The following is a 19,745-nucleotide window of genomic DNA, read 5'->3' as shown; positions in this document are numbered from 1 at the left end:
AATTGAATTCTTTAAAAGAGTCTTTTCTTTTTTACTTTACCTTGTATTGGAAAGGAAATAATCAATAATATGATTTCAATTAGTTGGGCGTAAAATTATTTTTATATAAAATAAATAATATAAAAGCATATGATTTCAAAGAAAACAATTTTCCTAGTCGGTTATTAACTGTCGATAATGAAGATTGCACGATATGTACGGTTGATAATATCAATTGTTCACTTAACAACACGGGACCATGTGGAAGACACAGACGCCATTGTGATGCATTGTCTTGTTGACGCGAAAAAACGTGCCGATGTTTCGCAGCAATCTTCGAAACGTTATATCGAACATATAATTTTTTTTTTACAACCTGCCAAAGTGCCTTCGAAGAAGTGTCTTTCGCAATTGTCTCAAACGATTTACTTCGTTTATCCGAGTAGATATGGGTTAGCGATTTGGTTTTTGTGTCCTCGCAATTTTCCGGCAGGCACATTTGGCTAAAGTACTAAAGTTTTCGATTAAGCTTTCGCTCGGCAGTTCTTCTGACAGAATCGAAGCAAGCAGACAATCGGAGAAATGGCCTCGCAACAACGAGTTCCCGATTCTCAGCCCAATACTCAGTCCAATACTCAGCCCAATACTCAGCCCAATACTCAACCCAATACCCAAAACACGGACATTTTAACACCATCGCAAGATGTACCAAGTCAGCAAGAAACATTGGTTGTCTGGGGAAGATTGTGTTCTATGCGAGTATTACTGAAAAATCTTGGTAGGAGTTTGTATATTTCTGCATATAATCAATATTCAATGCATTTGGAATATGTTTTGAGAAATATGTCTGATTATTAAATTGTTTCAGAAATGATAAAAGATTCTTATACTGTGGGACGTGATGAAGGTTGTGATATTTGCTTGACCACAAATGAAATGAAAGAAAAACACCTGAAGACGATCAGTAAGGTGCAGTTTCGCATATACAGAGAACGTGTTAAGGACACGAATGAGACGCTGATATATCTTGAGGATAACAGCTGTAATGGAACTTTTGTTGACAAAGTTAAAGTTGGTCGTGGAAATCGTGTTATCCTTGAAAATAATTCTGAAATAGCTGTAGTCAAGAGTCACCTATTCAGTAATATATTTTATAATGAGATTTATTAAATTGTTAAACATACAGATATAATAGAAATTAATTTTTTTTTTTAATTACAGTTTATGTGTTTGTAAACACATTGATGACTGAGATAAACGATTTGCCATCAGAACTGAAAACAAAGTATGCACTTGGTCGCAAACTAGGATCTGGTTCCTGTGGCGAAGTAAGAATGGTATTTACAAAGGATGGTTCTCAAAGATTTGCTATGAAAACAATAAAAAAGAATATTTTTGGTGCTAGTGGAGATTTATTCAATCGTCAAATGAAAAATGAGGTTGAAATATTGAAAAAGTTAAAGCATGTAAGTTAAGTTGGTCTTGTATAATTTATCTTACGTTTTTATAATCTGAATCTTAATAAAAAGGGAGTTTTATTTTAGTCTTGCATCATCAAGATGGAGGATATCCATGACACACCAACAGCGATGTACATCGTTCTTGAACTGATGGAAGGTGGTGAGCTTTTTGACAGAATAAAGAACAAAGGTAAACTGACTGAACCGTGCGCAAAACTGATATTCTACCAAGTTGTACTCGCCGTTTATTATCTTCATAAACATGGCATTACACACCGAGACTTGAAGGTATTGTAAAACATTGCACATTTTATAAGTATACTTTATTTTATTATATAATGAATAATAAATTCACACAGCCAGAGAATATACTATTAAAGAACCATTCTGACAAGACTCTGGTCAAAGTGTCGGATTTTGGTTTGTCAAAATTAGTAGATGCCAGATCTATGACCATGAAAACGTTTTGTGGAACTCCTATGTACGTTGCTCCCGAGATTCTGTCAACCCTTGGACGTAGTCCTTACACGAATCAAGTACGTTTTTTATATTCCAAAGTTTCTAATTTCTAGTTTTTTATATTCTAATTATGCATCAAAGAATCGTTCTAATTTTTTAATTCTTTTAGGTCGACGTTTGGAGCTTGGGCGTGATATTATACATCTGTTTAAGTGGCGTGCTTCCTTTCAATAATCGAAGGAAGGATTGCAGTTTAGAGGAACAAATAAGACGTGGATTATACGCATTGCCTCCGCAATACTTCGGACATTTATCATCGCACGCTATAGATCTGGTACGTAATGATAATCTTGTTAACTGCAATTGATTTTGTGTTTAATTTAATTTACTGCTTCTCTAGATCAAACGTATGATGACGATAAATCCGGTGACACGGATAACAGTTCCGCAAATTTTGTTGCATCCCTGGTTGAGAGACCAGTGTATGCGAGAAGAAGCGTTTCAATTGATGGGAACAAATGCTAATAATGAGCAAATAAACGACGAGAACGTACCGCCTTCGAATAATTTTGAAAATTGTCGTGAAAACAATTTACATCCACAATTGAAACGCACACGGTATGACATGTGAACGCCGTTGACAAGAAGTATACGAAAAAAAAAAAAAACATTTCAAATAGGTCAGAGTGAGTAAAGATTAGTACAAAGAGAGTACCTAACACTTTTTCAACGGAATCTGGTGTTTCGTTGATTGTGATTGTCATTGTTACCTATACAGAAAAAGATTACGTTTACATAGAATTTAGAAGCAGAACTACAGTTTAAGAACGTTAACTAGAACAGAATGAAGTAGAATTAGAACGTTAATTTAGAACAGAATGTTCAAATAATTTAGAATGGACCTAAAATAGTAGACCTAAATAGTTTGTTAAGTTTATAAAATCGGTTGGATTACCGTAAAAATCTCACAGGGATACAATATAAGTTAGATAGCAAATAGAGTATTTTGTTTATTATAACAATGATTAACTTACATAAAACAGATTTTTTGACCAATAAAACTTAGATAAATTATATAAACATTCCGCGTATACACTATAACTTTTACTTTTTGACGCTTCTCTCAATTTGATGAGTAAAGTACAATTTGTGATTTAACTTGTGACAAGAGATAATCTTTTACATATTAAGATAACATATATCGCAATTGTAAACACTGTGATGAGTATTAAGACGCGATTTATCTATAATTTTTTGTTAACATATTTAAGATCTTTAACGAAACACCAATAAAACAAGACTGAGACATTCCGTGTCAAGCAATTGAAAAATGTAGGTTTAATTTATTTCGAACTACAATTAGAGCACTATAGGAGCTTTCATATAATAAGAACATCGTTTTATTACTCAATTATAAATGCGAGGCTCTTATCCAAAGCGATAGGCAGTACTATACATTAAAAGAGAAGGCAAGACATTCTCGGTTTTTCTACTTCTTTTCGGGCGGATGCTCTTCGCTGCGGCAAGGATTTGGAACAGCCGTCTCGATATCTGGTTTCTCTTTCGTCGCAAGACCGGCCAGTAAACGTTTTAGCTGCGCTATCGCTTTGCCCGGATTTAGACCCTATTGAAGGCACGACAACAAAGACTGATGTACAATATTAATCTACGTTTAGATACTTTCTCTTGACGAAACTAGGAGCTTTTCTTTTAGAAGGGTAATAGCGAATTCTGTTTACGCTCTCACCTTTGGGCACGTCTTGGTGCAATTGAAGATCGTTTGACATCGATAAACCGAATAAAAGTCCCGTAGCTTCGCTAGTCTTTCTTTATGTGCCATATCTCGCGAGTCTATCACCCACCTGTATGCCTAACAATGTAAGCGAGTAGATGCACGCACTGATATCTTTGTTTTGCCGCAGAAAAATTTGCTAAATTGTTCCGTTACCTGCAGCAGAACCGCGGGTCCCAGATACTTGTCGCCGAGCCACCAGTAGGGCGGACAGGAATACGTGCAACAGGCGCACATTATGCACTCGTACAAGCCGTCGAGCTTGCTCCTGTCCCGCGGACTTTGCAAAATTTGTCGCAAACCCAGGAAGCCGTCCTCACCCGGGCGCTTTAAGTACGGATCGATCTTGCGAAATTGCTCCAAGAACTGCTCCATGTCCGGCACCAGGTCGCGAATCACGTACGCGTGCGGCAGAGGATAGATCACCACTGGATCCTCCACAGATTCCTTTACCTTTCTGCAGGTTCGCGCAGTTTTAGTTAAGCGCTACTTGTAAGAGCTCCGCCGTAGAAGCAAGTTCTACCTTCGCGGACTATGAATACTCACTTTGTAAACGTAAATATAACATGTAAAATTAACGAGATTTTATTTCAAATTCTAGATTTCCAAAGTGTCCCAACGACAACTATCCAGATATTCAGAATATCCTAAAAACGGTCGAATGGCCAGCGGTATTAAAATTCCCGAGAAACCTCAAGTCCGAAAAAACTCCTATCCACCTAATCCGTCGATGCCGAAAATTTATAAAAACCAGTGCGAAGAAATTACGTTATGCAAGACAGAGTGTTGACGCCGTCTATGTTCATCGCGCAGGAGCCGCAGATGCCCTCGCGACAGGATCTCCGAAAGGACAAAGTCGGATCGTACTGCGCCTTGATTAACGTCAGTACGTCCAGTACCATAGTGCCGCATTTGTTCAGGTCCACGCTGAACTGCTGCATATACGGCTTGACGTGCGGCGTTTCCGGATTCCATCGGTACACGCGAACAGTCTGCAGTCTCGGTTCAACTTTCGCCGGCTGTAAAATATCGGATCTAAATAATAGCTCAGTTTAGGCTTCAAATTTTTTATAAAAATTTAATAATTGTGGAAATTCTCTTTCCTGCCGCAATACACATTTCGTCCAAAGAGATTGACTCAGCAATACAGTAAATTGGATATAACAAATCTGAGATATTTCAGACAAACAGCATGTTGCCGCTTTGCGAAACTATGTGTATTGCGCAGAAGAGAATTTTTCTGCAGGAGAGGAGAGGATTTTTACACATTTCTGTTATCTAGGATTTTTATATCTTCGAATGTACAAATCGACTAACTTTCAGACGTGTTTTGCACGCTGCGACAGCTGCAATGTCAGCCGCTAAAGCCGCGTCTTTGGGCGATGGCGAAGCCTTCTTGGCCAACAGCGAGGTCTTGGCCGATTTGGTGGCTTTGTCCGACGTCGACCTCGATCCGCGAATGCGCGCGAGTCCACGCGACCAAAGCCGGTTCGTGAATCCACCGTTCACGGTGGCGAACATGACCCACCCCCTGCCGAGTAATTTGCCGCCGTCGTCTCTACGTCCGGCACGATATTATCTCGATACCTTCGTGATATCACGTCGCACTATGTCAATCATTACGCCGCAGCCACGTATATCTTGGATGTCAAGTAAACAAAATATCATCGAACGGACGAACTTCACTGATAATTTCGCGACTTACGTCACTAATAATTGATTCAAATTGTTTTTGACAGTTTAAGTCGGAGTCTCATGTTTATTTATTCATATATTTGTTTGGAAAACTAAAATATATCTTTTGCTCAATTGTCGAATAATTTTTTTATTCCGGCAGTTGATCGTTACATGTTAAATTTCTGTTGCAAATTAATTGGCTGCTGTAGATTGTAACATTTAAAGTTATTTTTAACGTAATGAAATTTAAATTGCGTTGAGAGAGTGTATCTATGCGGTGTATCTTGGTTGTAAACAAGTTACAACAATCGCGATAAGAATGACGCGCGTGACCTACGACTGCCGAATAATTTCGAAATAATTTCAGTAACGAACATCATACAAAGTTCCGGTATTGCAACATTTCGAATCAATTTTTAAATATATGTCAGTTTTTTTTTTTTTTTTTTTTTAATTCTTTAAAATAATTGAGAAAAACTTGAGAGATAAAAATCTTATTTATTAGTTGATTTAAAAAGAATTGCGATAATATTTTACAATATGGGAAAATTATAAATATAATGTTGTAATGTGCAAAATAGGGAACATTCCGAACATTTTTAATTAAACATATGCATTTACTTATACGTTATAATATGATAACATAAACGTGATGTTTTCGTCGTACTCTCGTGCTTGTGTTCAACGCTTTCTTATTATGTTTGTATCACACCGAAAGATCATAAAGTCATCGTGCGAGCGATATACGGGTTATTATGGATTAACCCCCGCAAACAGCGGGCCGGTTTCGTTGCGTAAGATTCGATTAGTGGTACATTCTTGTGTTATATCGTCGCCTTGATTGATACGTCGGCAGTCACGCGAGTGTATTCGTGTGCCGCAGACAAACTACAACCACCTGTGGCATCTTGATTGCGTTCGAAAGCACGTGTTACCGAAAAGCAATCCATTGGTGGTTTTTTAAGAATTACATCTAAATTTATATTAAAACAAACGTGAGTATACAAGGAAAAATAGTTTTATCTTAAAATTATCAAGTTTTGACATCACGAACGTACTTCGCCCACTGACGTTTCGTAAAAATATAATGTAAAACTGATAATCTTGTGATCATCGCTATTTGGTGTGACAAATGTATTGTTAATTTATAGATTATGATGCAGCACACAGTTCTGGTAATCGGCGGCGGTGGCAGAGAACATGCCATTTGCTGGAAATTGTCTCAATCGCCACATGTGAGTTGATCACTGAAAATTACTAAAACGTGGATGGTACAATTCTATATACAAATTTAATGCAACGTGCTTTCCATTTTCGGCGTAGGTGAAAGAAATTCTAGTTGCTCCCGGGAATACCGGCATCAAACAAGTGGCCAAGGTGCAATTGGTTGAGTTAAATGTCAAAAATACCAAGGTATGCTACAATGTCACTTTCATGGAAAAGTACAAATTTTTAGATCAATTGTATGACATTAGTTGTATTTTGTTGTTTAGAAAGTCGCTGAATGGAGCAAGGAGAATAATGTGGATCTAGTAGTGGTTGGGCCAGAGGATCCTTTGGCTCAGGGCCTGGCGGATGATCTGAATGATGTGGGAGTGAAATGCTTCGGACCGCAGAAGCAAGCAGCCGAGATTGAAGCAAATAAGGACTGGGCGAAGCAGTTTATGGACAGAAATCATATTCCTACTGCTAGATGGCAAGGCTTTACGTCTGCTGCAGATGCAAAAACTTTCGTCAAGAGGTAAGTAGAGAATCCCTCAAAGAGGAGAATTGATAAAATAAGTTGATATTTTTCTTTGCAGTGCTCCCTTCAAGGCACTCGTGGTGAAAGCATCCGGCTTGGCAGCAGGTAAAGGTGTTGTAGTGGCAAAAGACCAGGAGGAAGCTTGTCAAGCGATAGATGAGATTCTGAATGACAAGAAATTTGGGACTGCTGGTGAAACTGTAGTTGTCGAGGAACTCTTAGAGGGCGAAGAAGTGTCTGTGCTTGCATTTACAGACGGTAGATTGCATTTATAGACTTTTAACTATTTTTCTAATGAAAAATCGGATGTTGTTTCAAAGTTGCTAATACTCAGGCAAGACTGTTGTGCCCATGATGCCTGCGCAAGACCACAAGAGGATCTTCAATGCGGATGCTGGTCCAAACACCGGTGGAATGGGAGCATATTGTCCGTGTCCATTGTTAAACGAAAGGGAATACGAGCAGGTGAAAGTGAATGTTCTCCAGAAAGCCGTCGACGGCCTGAGAAAGGAAAATATTCCGTTCGTTGGTTTGTAATTTTTTTATTGACAGCTGTATTCCGCCAGGTTGCGAATGTAACATAATTTATATGAAACAAATATTACAGGCGTGTTGTATGCCGGTTTAATGCTGACCGAAGACGGCCCGAAAGTCCTGGAGTTCAACTGTAGATTCGGCGACCCCGAAACGGAAGTTGTGTTACCGCTTTTGACATCAGACTTGTTCGCAATCATGAAGGTACAATTGATATTGATTTATCAGAAAAAAAAATCATGTACGAAATATATTTGATTGCAGGCTTGTTGCGAAGGTACTTTGAGCCCGTCTCTCGTTTCCTGGCGAGAGAACGTATCCGCCGTGGGTGTTGTTTTAGCATCCCGCGGCTATCCAGCGTCCTCGTCCAAGGGTCAAGTTATAACCGGCATGGACGAAGTGACGCGTAAACAGGATCACTTCATCTTTCACAGCGGCACAGCTGCATCATCCGAAGGCGAATTAGTAACCAACGGTAATTGCGACGTGACAAAAACTGTCTGAATAAACGCTAAAATAATTGTTTTCATAGGCGGAAGAGTTCTCATCACCGTCAGTATAGCGCCAACTTTAGCGATGGCAGCTGCCAGGGCGACCCAAGCTGCTCAACATGTATCGTTCGATGGAAAACAATTCAGAACGGATATTGCGCACAAGGGGATCGCTAGGTATAACAGTCGATTAATGCGCACATCGCTAAAATTTTGTATGAAATTAACAGGAAAAATGTTTCAGGTCTATTTTGCAAAAAGGACAGCTAACATACAAAAGCAGTGGCGTGAATATAGATGCCGGCGATCGTCTCGTCTCCGCTATCAAACCAGCCACTTGCTCCACGAAACACGCTGGCACTTTGGGCACGATAGGCGGGTTCGGAGGCCTCTTTGATGTAAAATACGCAGGCTACGAAAATCCCATTCTGGTATCCGGCACCGATGGCGTCGGTACTAAATTGAAGGTCAATATTAAGTTTAAACACAATCGCTAGAACTAATCCATGTTACAAGCGAAAATTTCTTCTTTACAGATAGCAGTCGAGTGCAATAAACATGACACGGTGGGCATAGACTTGGTAGCAATGTGCGTGAACGACATCCTCGCGCACAATGCGGAGCCGCTGTTCTTCTTGGATTACTTCGCCTGTGGCAAACTCGACGTTGGAGTCGCCACGACGGTTGTGAATGGAATAGCCGAAGGTTGCAAGCAAGCAGGATGTTCCTTGGTAATTTGACAGCAATGTGAAATTTTATAGCTTGGGAATTTCTTGAGAAATATATTGATGAATTATCGGATTTGAGATCATTTTCTCGATGATTATTCGCAGAAATTGATATCATTATATTTGGCAGATTGGCGGAGAAACGGCCGAGATGCCCGACATGTATCCCGAGGGAGAATACGACTTAGCGGGCTTTGCAGTAGGCGCGGTTGAAACAGGTGATTTGCTGCCACGTAAAATTGATATTAATGAAGGCGACGTGGTGATTGGCCTTCCATCCAGCGGCGTGCACAGCAATGGCTTCAGCTTGGTACGAAAAGTTTTGAAACTCGCTGATAAGAAATACTCCGACATCGCGCCTTTCTCAAAGAAGAATCGAACTATTGGTATAGAACGATTACTAAAACTAAATTACTCTCAAGTATGCGCCATAAGAAAGTTTGTAACGAAAATAATGCAATGCCGTAGGTGAAGAATTGCTGGAACCAACGAAGATTTATGTCAAGAGCGTTCTTCCTGCCTTGCGAACTGATCTAGTGAAAGGATTCGCGCATATCACAGGCGGGGGTCTTACAGAAAACATACCCAGAATTTTACCGGAAGATTTGGGTGTGACGTTGGACGCGACTAAGTGGAACGTATTGCCAGTTTTTGGCTGGTTAGCTGCGGTTGGTGAGTATATTGTTATCCAAAATCCGTATACTGCCAATTTGCATAAATGCTAATTAAAATTTTTTTCCCACATAGGTGGGATTAGCAAACACGAGATGTTGAGGACATTTAATTGTGGAATTGGCGCGATTTTAATATGCTCCGAAAAAGATAAGGCTGAAATTTTGAAGAAACTAAAAGACGAAAATCCTGTGGTTATCGGAAACGTGAACACACATAGCAGTAAGAAGCCATTTTTGCTTTAAATGTTAATTAATATTACTAATTATAGTATTTATTACATTAAAATGTTAATTGTGTTAATATAGATGGCCAAACTAAAGTGCACATTGAGAACTTTGAAAAGGCCCTCGAATTAGAGATGAAACAATATGTTCCCAACTTGGTTGCAAGCTTGAGCAAGCCTCTTAAGAGAGTAGGTGTTCTTATATCAGGAAGTGGAACAAATCTTCAGTCATTAATTGACGCTACTCAGGATCCGTCTCAGCACATGGGAGCAGAAATCGTTTTAGTGATTTCCAATAAGCCTGGTGTTGAAGGATTAAAACGTGCCGAGAGAGCCGGCATTAAGACATTGGTAATTAAGATATTAACATCCGTCAGATACAAACAACAAATCATAAATATTGGATGAACACGTATTTTCATAATTTTTCTTGTGTAATTTAGGTAATTAAACACACGGATTATCCAAATCGTGAATCTTTCGACACAGTCATGAATGTGGAACTTCATGCCAACGGGGTAGAAATTGTGTGCCTGGCCGGTTTTATGCGAATCCTTTCAGAACAATTCGTAAAACATTGGAAAGGAGCTTTATTAAATATTCATCCTTCACTGTTGCCATCTTTCAAGGGGGCGAACGCGCACAAAGATGTTCTAGCAGCGCGTGTGCGTGTATCGGGTTGTACTGTGCATTTTGTCGAGGTATAACAAAGAGACTAAGTCTTTATTTCAGTTTTCTTATTTAATTTAAATTTTTTAATCTAAATTTTTTATTTAGTTTAATTAGACTAAATAAAAATATTCTATTGTCATTTAGTTATTAATGAATGCCTTTTCGTCAATTAGGTTGATATAGATTCGGGAGCTATCGTCGAACAAGAAGCTGTACCTGTGTTCCCAGACGATACCGAAAAAATCCTGCAGGAACGCGTAAAGACTGCGGAACATCGAGCTTATCCTCGTGCTTTAAAACATTTGGCGACTGGTCGTATAAAACTTAAAGAGGACGGCACTCTCCAATGGAATTGATTAGATTGCACATTTATATAAAGGATTTATAAAATATAAAAATATTTTTATACCGCTACTCACACCTCGTCTTATTATTTTTTGTATATATACAAATTTGTAATTTTTATATCACATTTTGATATCACATTACGCTTACTTTCTAACGAACTTTTTTACTAAATATATCAATTATAAAGTTAAACAAGTCCTGTGACATATTTTCATTCAAATTTTTATGACTAGTATCCGCATACTTTTTTATATTTTTAGAAGGTGGCACCGATAACGCTTTCTTAGCAAGCTCCTCCAAGCTAATGTGAAGCATCTGTTTCTGGAGTATAGGAACTAACAAGTTGTATTTATCGATTTTGTTATTTATCTGCTTTGCCAGAGTTTCGAATTTTTCTAAATTATTCCTCCATGTTGTTTCATCTTTTATAGATAAAGGGAGTTCTCCTAAATCATTACGTACTTCTGATAATCTCCCTTTTAACTCGTCAGTTTCTTCCCTGATTTCCTTTGACAATTGTATCCATTCTGGAGTGAATCCGTTGTCTATTAATATCTGCAATTAATAAGTACAAAAGTTAAACTCAATTGTGATATTTAATTGTGTTTAATTTATCGTGAAATTAATATTGAAGTTTTTTTACCTGATTTAGTTTATGAGTTACAAAATCAACGTAAGGATTTCGAGGACTTGTATTGTTTAATGGCTTTCCCATGCCAGGTAAATCACTAAATTCGCCTTTATTCATTGCCTCTTGGATCAAGTCTTCAACCAAACGATCCATGCCATAACGAGTTTTAATATCCTTAGCTCTTTGTTTATCCATACCAATTAATGTATTACGTTCCTCAGCTTGCAATTTCTTCAATCTGTGCTCCATTACATTGTCAACTGCTTTTTGAGCTCTTTCTATCGTGTGCAGTTTCTGCCTCTTGCTTGGTGTGCCAATTCCCACGTCAAAATTCAGATAATGACGATGTTGTGGTGCTGTATGCTTAAAATTAGAGCTAGTGAAAAATTATTTACAGTCTATATATGTATGTAAGAAGATGGATACCTTGATATCAAATTCTTCTACTTCTGATAATGTCTTTTCATCTTTTTGAGTATTTCTAATTTTTCGAATTTCTCTATAAGCGCTTTCAATCTGTAAACAAATAAATAAAGTTAATACTTTTATTTATTTTCTTTCAGAATATATTGTAGTCTACTTTTGTAATGTATTACCTCAGAAAATCTAACAGCACTAGCTTCTGGCGTTCCACTGTCTGGATGGAATCGTTTTGCAAGATAAACAAATGCCAATCTTAAAGTTTCATCTTCACAATCTTCTGTTACACCAAGTGTTTGATATAACTCCTATAAGTGTATATTATTTTGTTAATGCGTATAGTATTTCGTCATTATCTGAATTTTGACGTGGGAATTGGCACACCAAGCAAGAGGCAGAAACTGCACAATAATGAATGAAAATATAAACTGCTTAATAATGAATGAAAATATTCAACATTATACCTTTGTATGCTTAGAAGCACGTTTGGAAGAAAATTCATTCTTGAATCTCTTTGGCAATATTGAATCAGTACGTGGCAGAAATGTCACATAAACTCCTGGCTTGGAATATAGTCGATTCAAAGAAAACATAATTCTTTATCTTTAAAATGTTATAAATAATTTACAACGTAATTTTTATATTGCTGTCCGTTATATAATTATTATAAATATACACAAAATTATTTTATCTCGCATAGTATTAGTAAAGTTTTAATAATTTTAAATATTCTGCCTGGTATCTTTTTCCACAGTGAGAGAAATAAAATTTTAAAATTGTATTAAATGTTTATATCAAATAAATGATGATAATAATAAGTCTACCATCAATTCCGACATTAGTAAATGCTATTCTTTGTATCCAGAGGACGCCTGATCGCGTACTCCAATTTTTATCAACAGCCAGAAGACGCCTAAACGCGTCTTGGCCTCTGACTGCAGAGAATGGCATTTATAAACGTTAGAATTGATAGTTAATTATCATCATTTATTTCATATAAACATTTAATACGCTTTAAAAATTTTATTTCTAGAACTTATTCTTTGCAATGATGTTAATAAAGCTAGATTCTATGATATAATATATCTAAAATCTCTATGGTGTGATCAAGATTCAAAACTCGGTTTGGCTGCTTGTTGAAGATGTCAACCACGGCAAAATGAGGTTATATCTTATTTTGATAACAATTTGTTTTTTATGGAATCGGAGCGAATGTTCAATGCCTGGTGCAAATAAAAGTGCTGATCAACAGTTGGATTACAGACCATATGGTCCATTAGTATTGTGTAAATTTTTGTAAGTATTTAAATGGACACTAAGTAAATTAAGCAAATATATTTATTATATACAATAATTTTTTAGACCTAAAGAGTTTATAGAATGTGAAGATCCAGTTGATCACAAAGGAAATAAAACTGCCAAAGAAGAGACAGGTTTTGGTTGTGTTAAGGTATGATATATTTACATATTCAAATTTCTAAATAGCACACATTCCGTATATGAAAAATTTGTTTTATTTATAGTTTGGAGGATCTCGTTATGAAGATGTCGAGAAAACCAAGGTGTCTTGTACAGTGCTTCCGGATATTGAATGTTCCGGATCAAGAACATTCTTTCGTGAGGGAGTGCCATGTATAAAATACAGCGAACACTATTTTGCAACGACTCTTCTGTACAGCATTCTGTTGGGTTTTCTCGGCATGGATCGGTTTTGCCTTGGGCAAACGGGGACAGCAGTAGGTAAATTATTAACATTAGGAGGGATGGGTATATGGTGGATTGTTGATGTGATCTTGTTGGTGACAAACTCTTTGCAACCTGAGGATGGAAGCAATTGGAATCCATATGTATAGCATTTCCACACTGATAAAATCAGGGATCATTTTTTGTATGCAATTTATAGTTTATAATTAATTTTGTAAATAAATCATTGTGATGTTCCAAATATTTATCTAATATTTAATATAATTAAAAAGACACGATTTCTTTAAAAATAATGTATTATAGTATGGGACAGGTTTAAGAAAGATTGCAAATTATGTTTTATGCGTAACAAAAATTTTATAATTCACAATCATCCGAATGGTACAATTCACTAAGCAATCTGTATACATAAGATGGTGCATTTCCACCCCTGAAAAAGCAAATAAAAATATTTATTCGTTGATTTGAAATATATGTATTTATAATTAATAATTTAATTCATCTTACGTGTTCGAAATAAATAACGTGACGAGATCTGGTGGAACATAATCGAATACGGGATTATGTGCATGTATTTTCTCCAGCAATGACGCGTTGGCACTGTCGATTACACCTTGCATTGGCGAAACATGTCGGTTGAAGCCATCTTGCTTATATGAGCAGTGATAAACAGGAGAGAGCTTGTAAAGGGGCAACAGAACCATCACCGGAACAGAATAATGCTTGGCAGCTTGTGCGACCGTGTGCGCTCCCGATATTGCTCTGAGTCCGCCGTCTGCCATGACGGTGTGAGTACCGATTATGACTTTGTTGACTCGCGACATCATCGCGAAGATCGCCACGTCCGATATCAGTGTAGTCTTGATCTTTGCCTTAGCCAAATTTATCGCCATTTCGTGACCCTGCAATTATTTATGATCTTTTTCCTGTGCATTTGTAATTTTTTTTTTATAAATTTGTATCTAAACATATACCCACACTGAGAAAAGGCCCGCCCTCAGCTACTATAACTTCGAAGGCTCTGGTAGTTGCAGCATTTTTGAAAAATTCTTCTACCAATTTTGATTTTCCAATGGTCATTATAATCTCGTTCGAATGTATGTGTTCTGAAGCTTGTCCGACAATGTTTTGCGAACTGCAAATATCAAACTTGTTGAATACACAATAAGAAAAGTACCATAAAGAGTGTTTAATAAAGGAAACATTATAAAAAAAAAAAAAAAAAATTGTGCTTTTTAAAACCCAAAAAAATGTTCAAATATCTAGTTTATATGGAAATATTTCTAATATTTAATTCATGCATGATTTAATGTATTAAATTTCTTCCAATTTTATGACAGAATATGACTTTTTAATATAATATAGATGTAGTTGCAATTAACCATGTTTCCAGCTCGGTTTCAAATTCATTAATATGCTCAATGAGGGCGGATTTGAGGAAAGGCACTGAGACATTGAAATCTATCTGTTGGTCATCCTCAGCAGTGAGTATTTTATGCAAAGATTCCTGAGGATCTGTTTCTTCTGTCTTATTCTTTAATTCCGAGGTATATTCTTCCCTAATAATCTGTAATATCCTTCTAACCATGTTCCCAATGCAAGCTTCAAGAGGAAGCGCTTCAATCAAGTACTTTCCATTCCGCCTCACAATATCCATTAAATTTCTATCAAGATCAAAATGAAATCAATGATTAATACATATTTTATAAGAAAAGAAAGCTAATGCCACATGTCACATGTGTCAACATAATCAATGGTTGTTGCAATAGCCGTAAATAAAAATTCATACTTTGCTGTGCTCCATTCGGTATTAATAATTTTCTTGAGAACGGAAATAGTGGCCACTACGATGTTATAGGTACCCTTGATTTCTCTGAAATAATACATTAAATGGATATTTCCTTTAATGGATATTTCCTTTAATTCCATAAGATTTGCTTACCCATAGTGAATGTTGTCTATCAACTTTAACACGTTTCGGTTAATATTTTCTGGTGCCATGCCAAATATTTTTATTGTGTCCTTAAATATTTATATCAGGTATGCAAAATACGTAATATTTCGAGATTTCACTACTTTTATTCACTTGTAACTTACTACACTCAATATACATTGCTATCAACACAGATGTAAAGATCACGTGTTATGTGCTTCATGATTGTGACTGATTCAATGTTGGCAACGGTCTTTCGTTTTTGTGATATTATTTCTATAAATTATTTTATATTTTCTCTTCTTTTCGTAATTTTATATCATCTCTGAAAAAATCGATGAATACTTGATGCTTGTTTATTGAAACAAAGTTGCTTAAAATATCGTGAAAAGTTACAATGTTTTGTCCATAGGTATATTTGTACAGTTACCTGCACTGTGTTATTTAACCAATAACGAATTCGATCCAGTAATTTGATCACTCGCACTACATTACACTCATGCTAAAGACTGATACACATTATAGGTTTGTCGCGTCGCATGATGCTCCTACTCGCTCCAATCTGTAGTATTATGTTTACTATGCAGTATTTGAGCAAGCGAGTATCGTGACTCGACAAACTTCATGAAATTGTGTAATGTATGAAGCACAATATATATATAGGTATCATGAAATCAAATATTTCACAATGATATTGTCAATAATATTTATCAGAATATATAGTTTTATTGCCAGTGTTCATGTTAATACTGTTGTATTTAGACACTTTATATATAACAGTCTTAAGCGTGTTTCAAACGTGACTTGTGTAATGTAGTGCGAATGGCCGAATTCGCTAAAAATAATCCATTAATCGACCTTGTGTGTTTGAAGAATGAATTTTTTTTTCAGATTTTAATTTTCATTTTGATACCGTATTTTGATTATATTACATACAACGCGATATTGTTTGAATGAGCCTGCTTTAACAGAAGAACTATTTAATGTTATGGCTTGTCCAAAGCTTGTCTCAGACTTTAGTACTCCAGAACTGAAGTGGTATCAAACGGATCTCACAGTCGTTATTCGTATTCAAATAATTGATATACATGATTATTATCTTCTAGTTCAACCTGATCATTTGATTTTTAGGTAATTGCATATAATAAAGGAAGAAAAAAAATGTGACACTTGATGATATTACAGACTAATCTTGTCTTATTGCAGCACAACATCAAATGACAAAAAATACTGTCTTATTTTATATTTTTATGGAGGAGTGATACCAGAAAAAACAGTACACAAGAATTTTGGGAGGGAAATTAAGGTCTATCTTACAAAGACACTCAAATGTACATTATGCAATAATTTTCTCTTTATTTGTTAGAAATTATTTTCATAAAAACAGACACTCACATGTATTATTTTCATAATTATTAGGGTATTCATGGCTAAGATTGACTATGTCCAAAGAAAAAAGTCCACTTATATCCTATGATCAAGAAAATTTATGTGCAAACCAACCACAAAAAAAATATATAGTCAAAGGTAATTATACATCTTACATTTTTGTAATATTTTATTATTTGTAAATGGCAAAATATATAATGATAGATTATATTAATATGATAGATTCTAAATAATCTGTTTCTTTTTTATTTTTATAAATTCATATATTTTTTTTTCTTTTTCTAGTAAGAGAGGATTTAGAATGGAAAAATGATCAGGAACAATACATATTACCTTATGATGAATCTACCGAGGATGAATCTGAGGACGATGATTCCTTATTTGATTTATAAATATTTCCAATACATTTTTTAATATGTTTGTGATATAAAAAAAGTACAGTGTGTTTGTGATATAAAAAAAGTACAATTACAATATGACAATATATATTTGGCTATATATTGTCATATATATATTGAAATATGGTATTTTCAATATATTTGTTATTAACATGTGATAAAGCGACAAATATACAATTTTTTATGCATTTTATACATGGTACAAGCTTGTTGATGTATTTCTATAATTGTATAAAACAATGTCCTTTAACAAAAAAAAATATAACATTCTATATATTTTTACATATAACAAAAATTAAATTATATACAATATAAACATTTAGAACAATTTCTCACCTGCAAAATTATAAAAAAAGATCAAATGAAATTAGTACACCATCACCACATACGATTTTAACAATAAAAATAATTAAATGTAATTTTGTTAAAATATCTTATTAAGTTGTAGATTTAAGATGGTTATAAAATATAATATTACAATAATATATTATGTTGTATATAATCGTTGTGACTTATTTATTACTGTGGAATGTCACTAATAGAGAAGAGCTGATTACCTAAGATAATCTTCAATCATTGAACTATTAGAAGTACTTTTTGTGGACATGTCTTTGGCAATGCACAACTTGGCTTTATATCACTATTCAAATATGACATAATTTTGTAATCTATTTACAAATCTTTCAGCTATGGTAACTATTTTAAAATAAAACAAGTGTTATAACTGTAATAATTTTGAAGACGTTAGAAGAAATTATCTAGTATTAGGTGAAAGTATATTGAACAAATTTCTTATAAAACTTAGAAATAATATTTTTCACTTTTTCTTAATTTATAACTATAAAAGAAATGTACATTATTTTATTGGTATGTGTAAGGAACGATATTGTATAATGTGTTGATATTTTACTTAAATGCTTCTACAATTTATCACATATATTATTATATGCGTATTGCAATATGTTGTCTTTACTAAAGCAATAATTCCCTGAACAATGTAGAAAAATCAAAGTAACGATTTATAATCACATAAGATAATTTATAATCACACAATTACATGAGATTTTCTAGGAAAAAATTACATATTAAAGTAAAAAATAAAATTATTAATATTAATAATTAATTATAATATGTTTCTTAGGAAATTATTATAATATTTATTAATAATAAATAAAATTGTAATAGTCTCAATATTATATATATATATATATATATATATATATATGTATATATATAATATATATATATACACATTTTGCAATACGACTTATAAAATATCTACAAAATTCATTTAATAATTTTTATAATAAAGTCTATTTACTATTTGAGAATAAGTAGCATCACGTGTTAATCGTGTTTAACTGTGCGCATGATGAATTAATTTTCTAAATATTATAGGCAAAGATCTATTTCATAAACTTAATGTCCACTTATATAAAATTTAGATTGGACACTATTATTATCCTGTTTCTTTCGTAGAAATAGGGACCATTCATATTCATTCTAGGCTAATGCAATTTATAATATGTTTAAATGTTACATGAAACTCAATGTACAGGTGGAGCTGCTAATGAAATGCAACAAAAGGGTGTGTAATGTTTTTGCGAGTCACTTTGCAAAATAATTTCATAAATAAATTGCTTGTTTTTCGCAGTAATTACAGTAATGAAAATTAAAAGCTGCGGCAACATATCTGTTCATTTAATCAGATATGAGTTTAATTTCGTTGATACACTGGGATTCTTTTACAACACAGATGTCGAACCTTTAGGATATATTGCTACTTTCAGTCCATCACGATAATGTAATTTGTGATAAATTGCACATTGTTGCCTACATACGTTTCGTTTGGTTAGCAGCCTTCTAGTGCTAACCTTTGATTTATGTTCTCAACTCTCAGCTTCATTTCCCTAAATATATCCATAGCAAGATCGTCAACAGAGGTGTACCGTACCTTAAAGAAATTAAATATATCTATTAGAAACTCGATCACTTGTTCCCTAAAGTAATGACAAGTGGAACGCAGAGTGCCTTCAGGACCCAGGAATCCCCAAACAAGCACCGGAGAAATTTGCTCGGAGATCGAATAGAAATGAGCCAAGAATCCTTGATCATATTTCAGCATTCTCTTTTTACCCGCGAGAACAGACCAGAGTGCTGTTCCTATCGCCTTTAAAAGTAATTGATATAATTACACACTGAAAGCGACATGTAGAGAACAAAAAATTTATATTCGTGTACTTACAGTTTCTCTGAAACTGGCGGATATCCATCTATTCTGAATTATAGCTCTAATGGGCGGTGGTGGTTTTTCCACTTCCTCAAACGCGTCCAAAAGTATAAAATCAACAAGAACATCGTAGAAGTTCATGCACTTGACACCGCGAGCGGTCAGTTCCTCCTCCATAATACTATGATTGCGCGGTTCATGCAAGAACAGCAACATACGTTCGTAATGCTGCAAATAATCTTTCGGGTCCTATAACAG

General features: G+C 35.0%; 8 protein-coding genes across 12 annotated transcripts in view; 4 read left to right on the top strand and 4 right to left on the bottom strand.

Annotated features, from left to right (window-relative positions):
- The first annotated feature begins 214 nt into the window (after positions 1-214).
- Positions 215-4,268, top strand: LOC105668387 (ovarian-specific serine/threonine-protein kinase loki). Its single transcript, XM_012360749.2, has 7 exons — positions 215-757; positions 848-1,120; positions 1,201-1,445; positions 1,524-1,727; positions 1,799-1,975; positions 2,068-2,232; positions 2,299-4,268. Exons 1-7 carry the CDS (start codon positions 562-564, stop codon positions 2,527-2,529), a joined length of 1,491 nt encoding a protein of 496 aa, XP_012216172.1. The 5' UTR covers positions 215-561; the 3' UTR covers positions 2,530-4,268.
- On the bottom strand, positions 2,880-5,350 carry LOC105668392 (uncharacterized). The gene is made up of 5 exons (XM_012360755.2): positions 5,008-5,350; positions 4,459-4,709; positions 3,847-4,147; positions 3,646-3,768; positions 2,880-3,522 (listed from the first exon to the last, which is right to left on the bottom strand). The coding sequence occupies exons 1-5, from the start codon at positions 5,209-5,211 to the stop codon at positions 3,388-3,390; spliced, it is 1,014 nt and encodes a 337-aa protein (XP_012216178.1). The 5' UTR covers positions 5,212-5,350; the 3' UTR covers positions 2,880-3,387.
- Positions 5,351-5,785: 435 nt separating this feature from the next.
- Gart (trifunctional purine biosynthetic protein adenosine-3 Gart) lies at positions 5,786-10,852 on the top strand. The gene is made up of 17 exons (XM_012360748.2): positions 5,786-6,362; positions 6,519-6,602; positions 6,691-6,780; positions 6,861-7,108; positions 7,170-7,369; positions 7,446-7,640; positions 7,719-7,849; positions 7,910-8,120; positions 8,178-8,313; positions 8,381-8,603; positions 8,673-8,867; positions 8,995-9,250; positions 9,333-9,536; positions 9,612-9,758; positions 9,845-10,113; positions 10,206-10,463; positions 10,608-10,852. Exons 2-17 carry the CDS (start codon positions 6,522-6,524, stop codon positions 10,788-10,790), a joined length of 3,027 nt encoding a protein of 1,008 aa, XP_012216171.2. The 5' UTR covers positions 5,786-6,362; positions 6,519-6,521; the 3' UTR covers positions 10,791-10,852.
- Positions 10,835-12,873, bottom strand: LOC105668388 (dnaJ homolog subfamily C member 28). Its single transcript, XM_012360751.2, has 5 exons — positions 12,298-12,873; positions 12,010-12,141; positions 11,840-11,929; positions 11,426-11,776; positions 10,835-11,337 (listed from the first exon to the last, which is right to left on the bottom strand). The coding sequence occupies exons 1-5, from the start codon at positions 12,424-12,426 to the stop codon at positions 10,933-10,935; spliced, it is 1,107 nt and encodes a 368-aa protein (XP_012216174.1). The 5' UTR covers positions 12,427-12,873; the 3' UTR covers positions 10,835-10,932.
- Positions 12,706-14,007, top strand: amrt (amaretto). The gene is made up of 4 exons (XM_012360753.2): positions 12,706-12,792; positions 12,867-13,129; positions 13,196-13,283; positions 13,357-14,007. Exons 2-4 carry the CDS (start codon positions 12,993-12,995, stop codon positions 13,684-13,686), a joined length of 555 nt encoding a protein of 184 aa, XP_012216176.1. The 5' UTR covers positions 12,706-12,792; positions 12,867-12,992; the 3' UTR covers positions 13,687-14,007.
- Positions 13,870-15,866, bottom strand: eIF2Bbeta (eukaryotic translation initiation factor 2B subunit beta). The gene is made up of 6 exons (XM_012360752.2): positions 15,480-15,866; positions 15,327-15,410; positions 14,920-15,201; positions 14,516-14,672; positions 14,045-14,439; positions 13,870-13,967 (listed from the first exon to the last, which is right to left on the bottom strand). Exons 1-6 carry the CDS (start codon positions 15,536-15,538, stop codon positions 13,895-13,897), a joined length of 1,050 nt encoding a protein of 349 aa, XP_012216175.1. The 5' UTR covers positions 15,539-15,866; the 3' UTR covers positions 13,870-13,894.
- Positions 15,867-15,980: 114 nt separating this feature from the next.
- Positions 15,981-17,450, top strand: LOC105668391 (uncharacterized). 3 transcript variants are annotated; one of them, XM_012360754.2, is made up of 5 exons: positions 15,981-16,133; positions 16,362-16,601; positions 16,677-16,801; positions 16,890-16,997; positions 17,145-17,450. In XM_012360754.2, exons 2-5 carry the CDS (start codon positions 16,459-16,461, stop codon positions 17,249-17,251), a joined length of 483 nt encoding a protein of 160 aa, XP_012216177.1. In that variant the 5' UTR covers positions 15,981-16,133; positions 16,362-16,458; the 3' UTR covers positions 17,252-17,450. The 3 variants fall into 3 exon arrangements, with proteins under 3 accessions (XP_012216177.1, XP_067215903.1, XP_067215904.1); XM_067359803.1 differs by having other exon boundaries at positions 16,029-16,109; XM_067359802.1 differs by having other exon boundaries at positions 16,003-16,601.
- Positions 16,675-19,745, bottom strand: part of Miga (mitoguardin) — a 28,108-nt gene continuing 25,037 nt past the window's right edge. For 2 of the 3 annotated variants that reach the window (XM_067359767.1, XM_067359768.1), the window contains exons 8-9: positions 19,503-19,736; positions 16,675-19,427 (exon numbers count right to left, since the gene is read on the bottom strand). In XM_067359767.1, the coding sequence (XP_067215868.1) occupies positions 19,110-19,427; positions 19,503-19,736 (552 nt within the window). In that variant the 3' untranslated portion in view covers positions 16,675-19,109. The remainder of the gene's footprint in view (positions 19,428-19,502; positions 19,737-19,745) is intronic. The other variant, XM_067359769.1, reaches the window with a different exon arrangement.

The sequence above is a fragment of the Linepithema humile genome, chromosome 7 (assembly GCF_040581485.1).
Source record: "Linepithema humile isolate Giens D197 chromosome 7, Lhum_UNIL_v1.0, whole genome shotgun sequence".
Classification (NCBI taxonomy): domain Eukaryota; kingdom Metazoa; phylum Arthropoda; class Insecta; order Hymenoptera; family Formicidae; genus Linepithema; species Linepithema humile.
The sequence above is the reverse complement of the archived record's forward strand: the minus strand, read 5'-3'. Positions and strand labels throughout refer to the sequence as shown.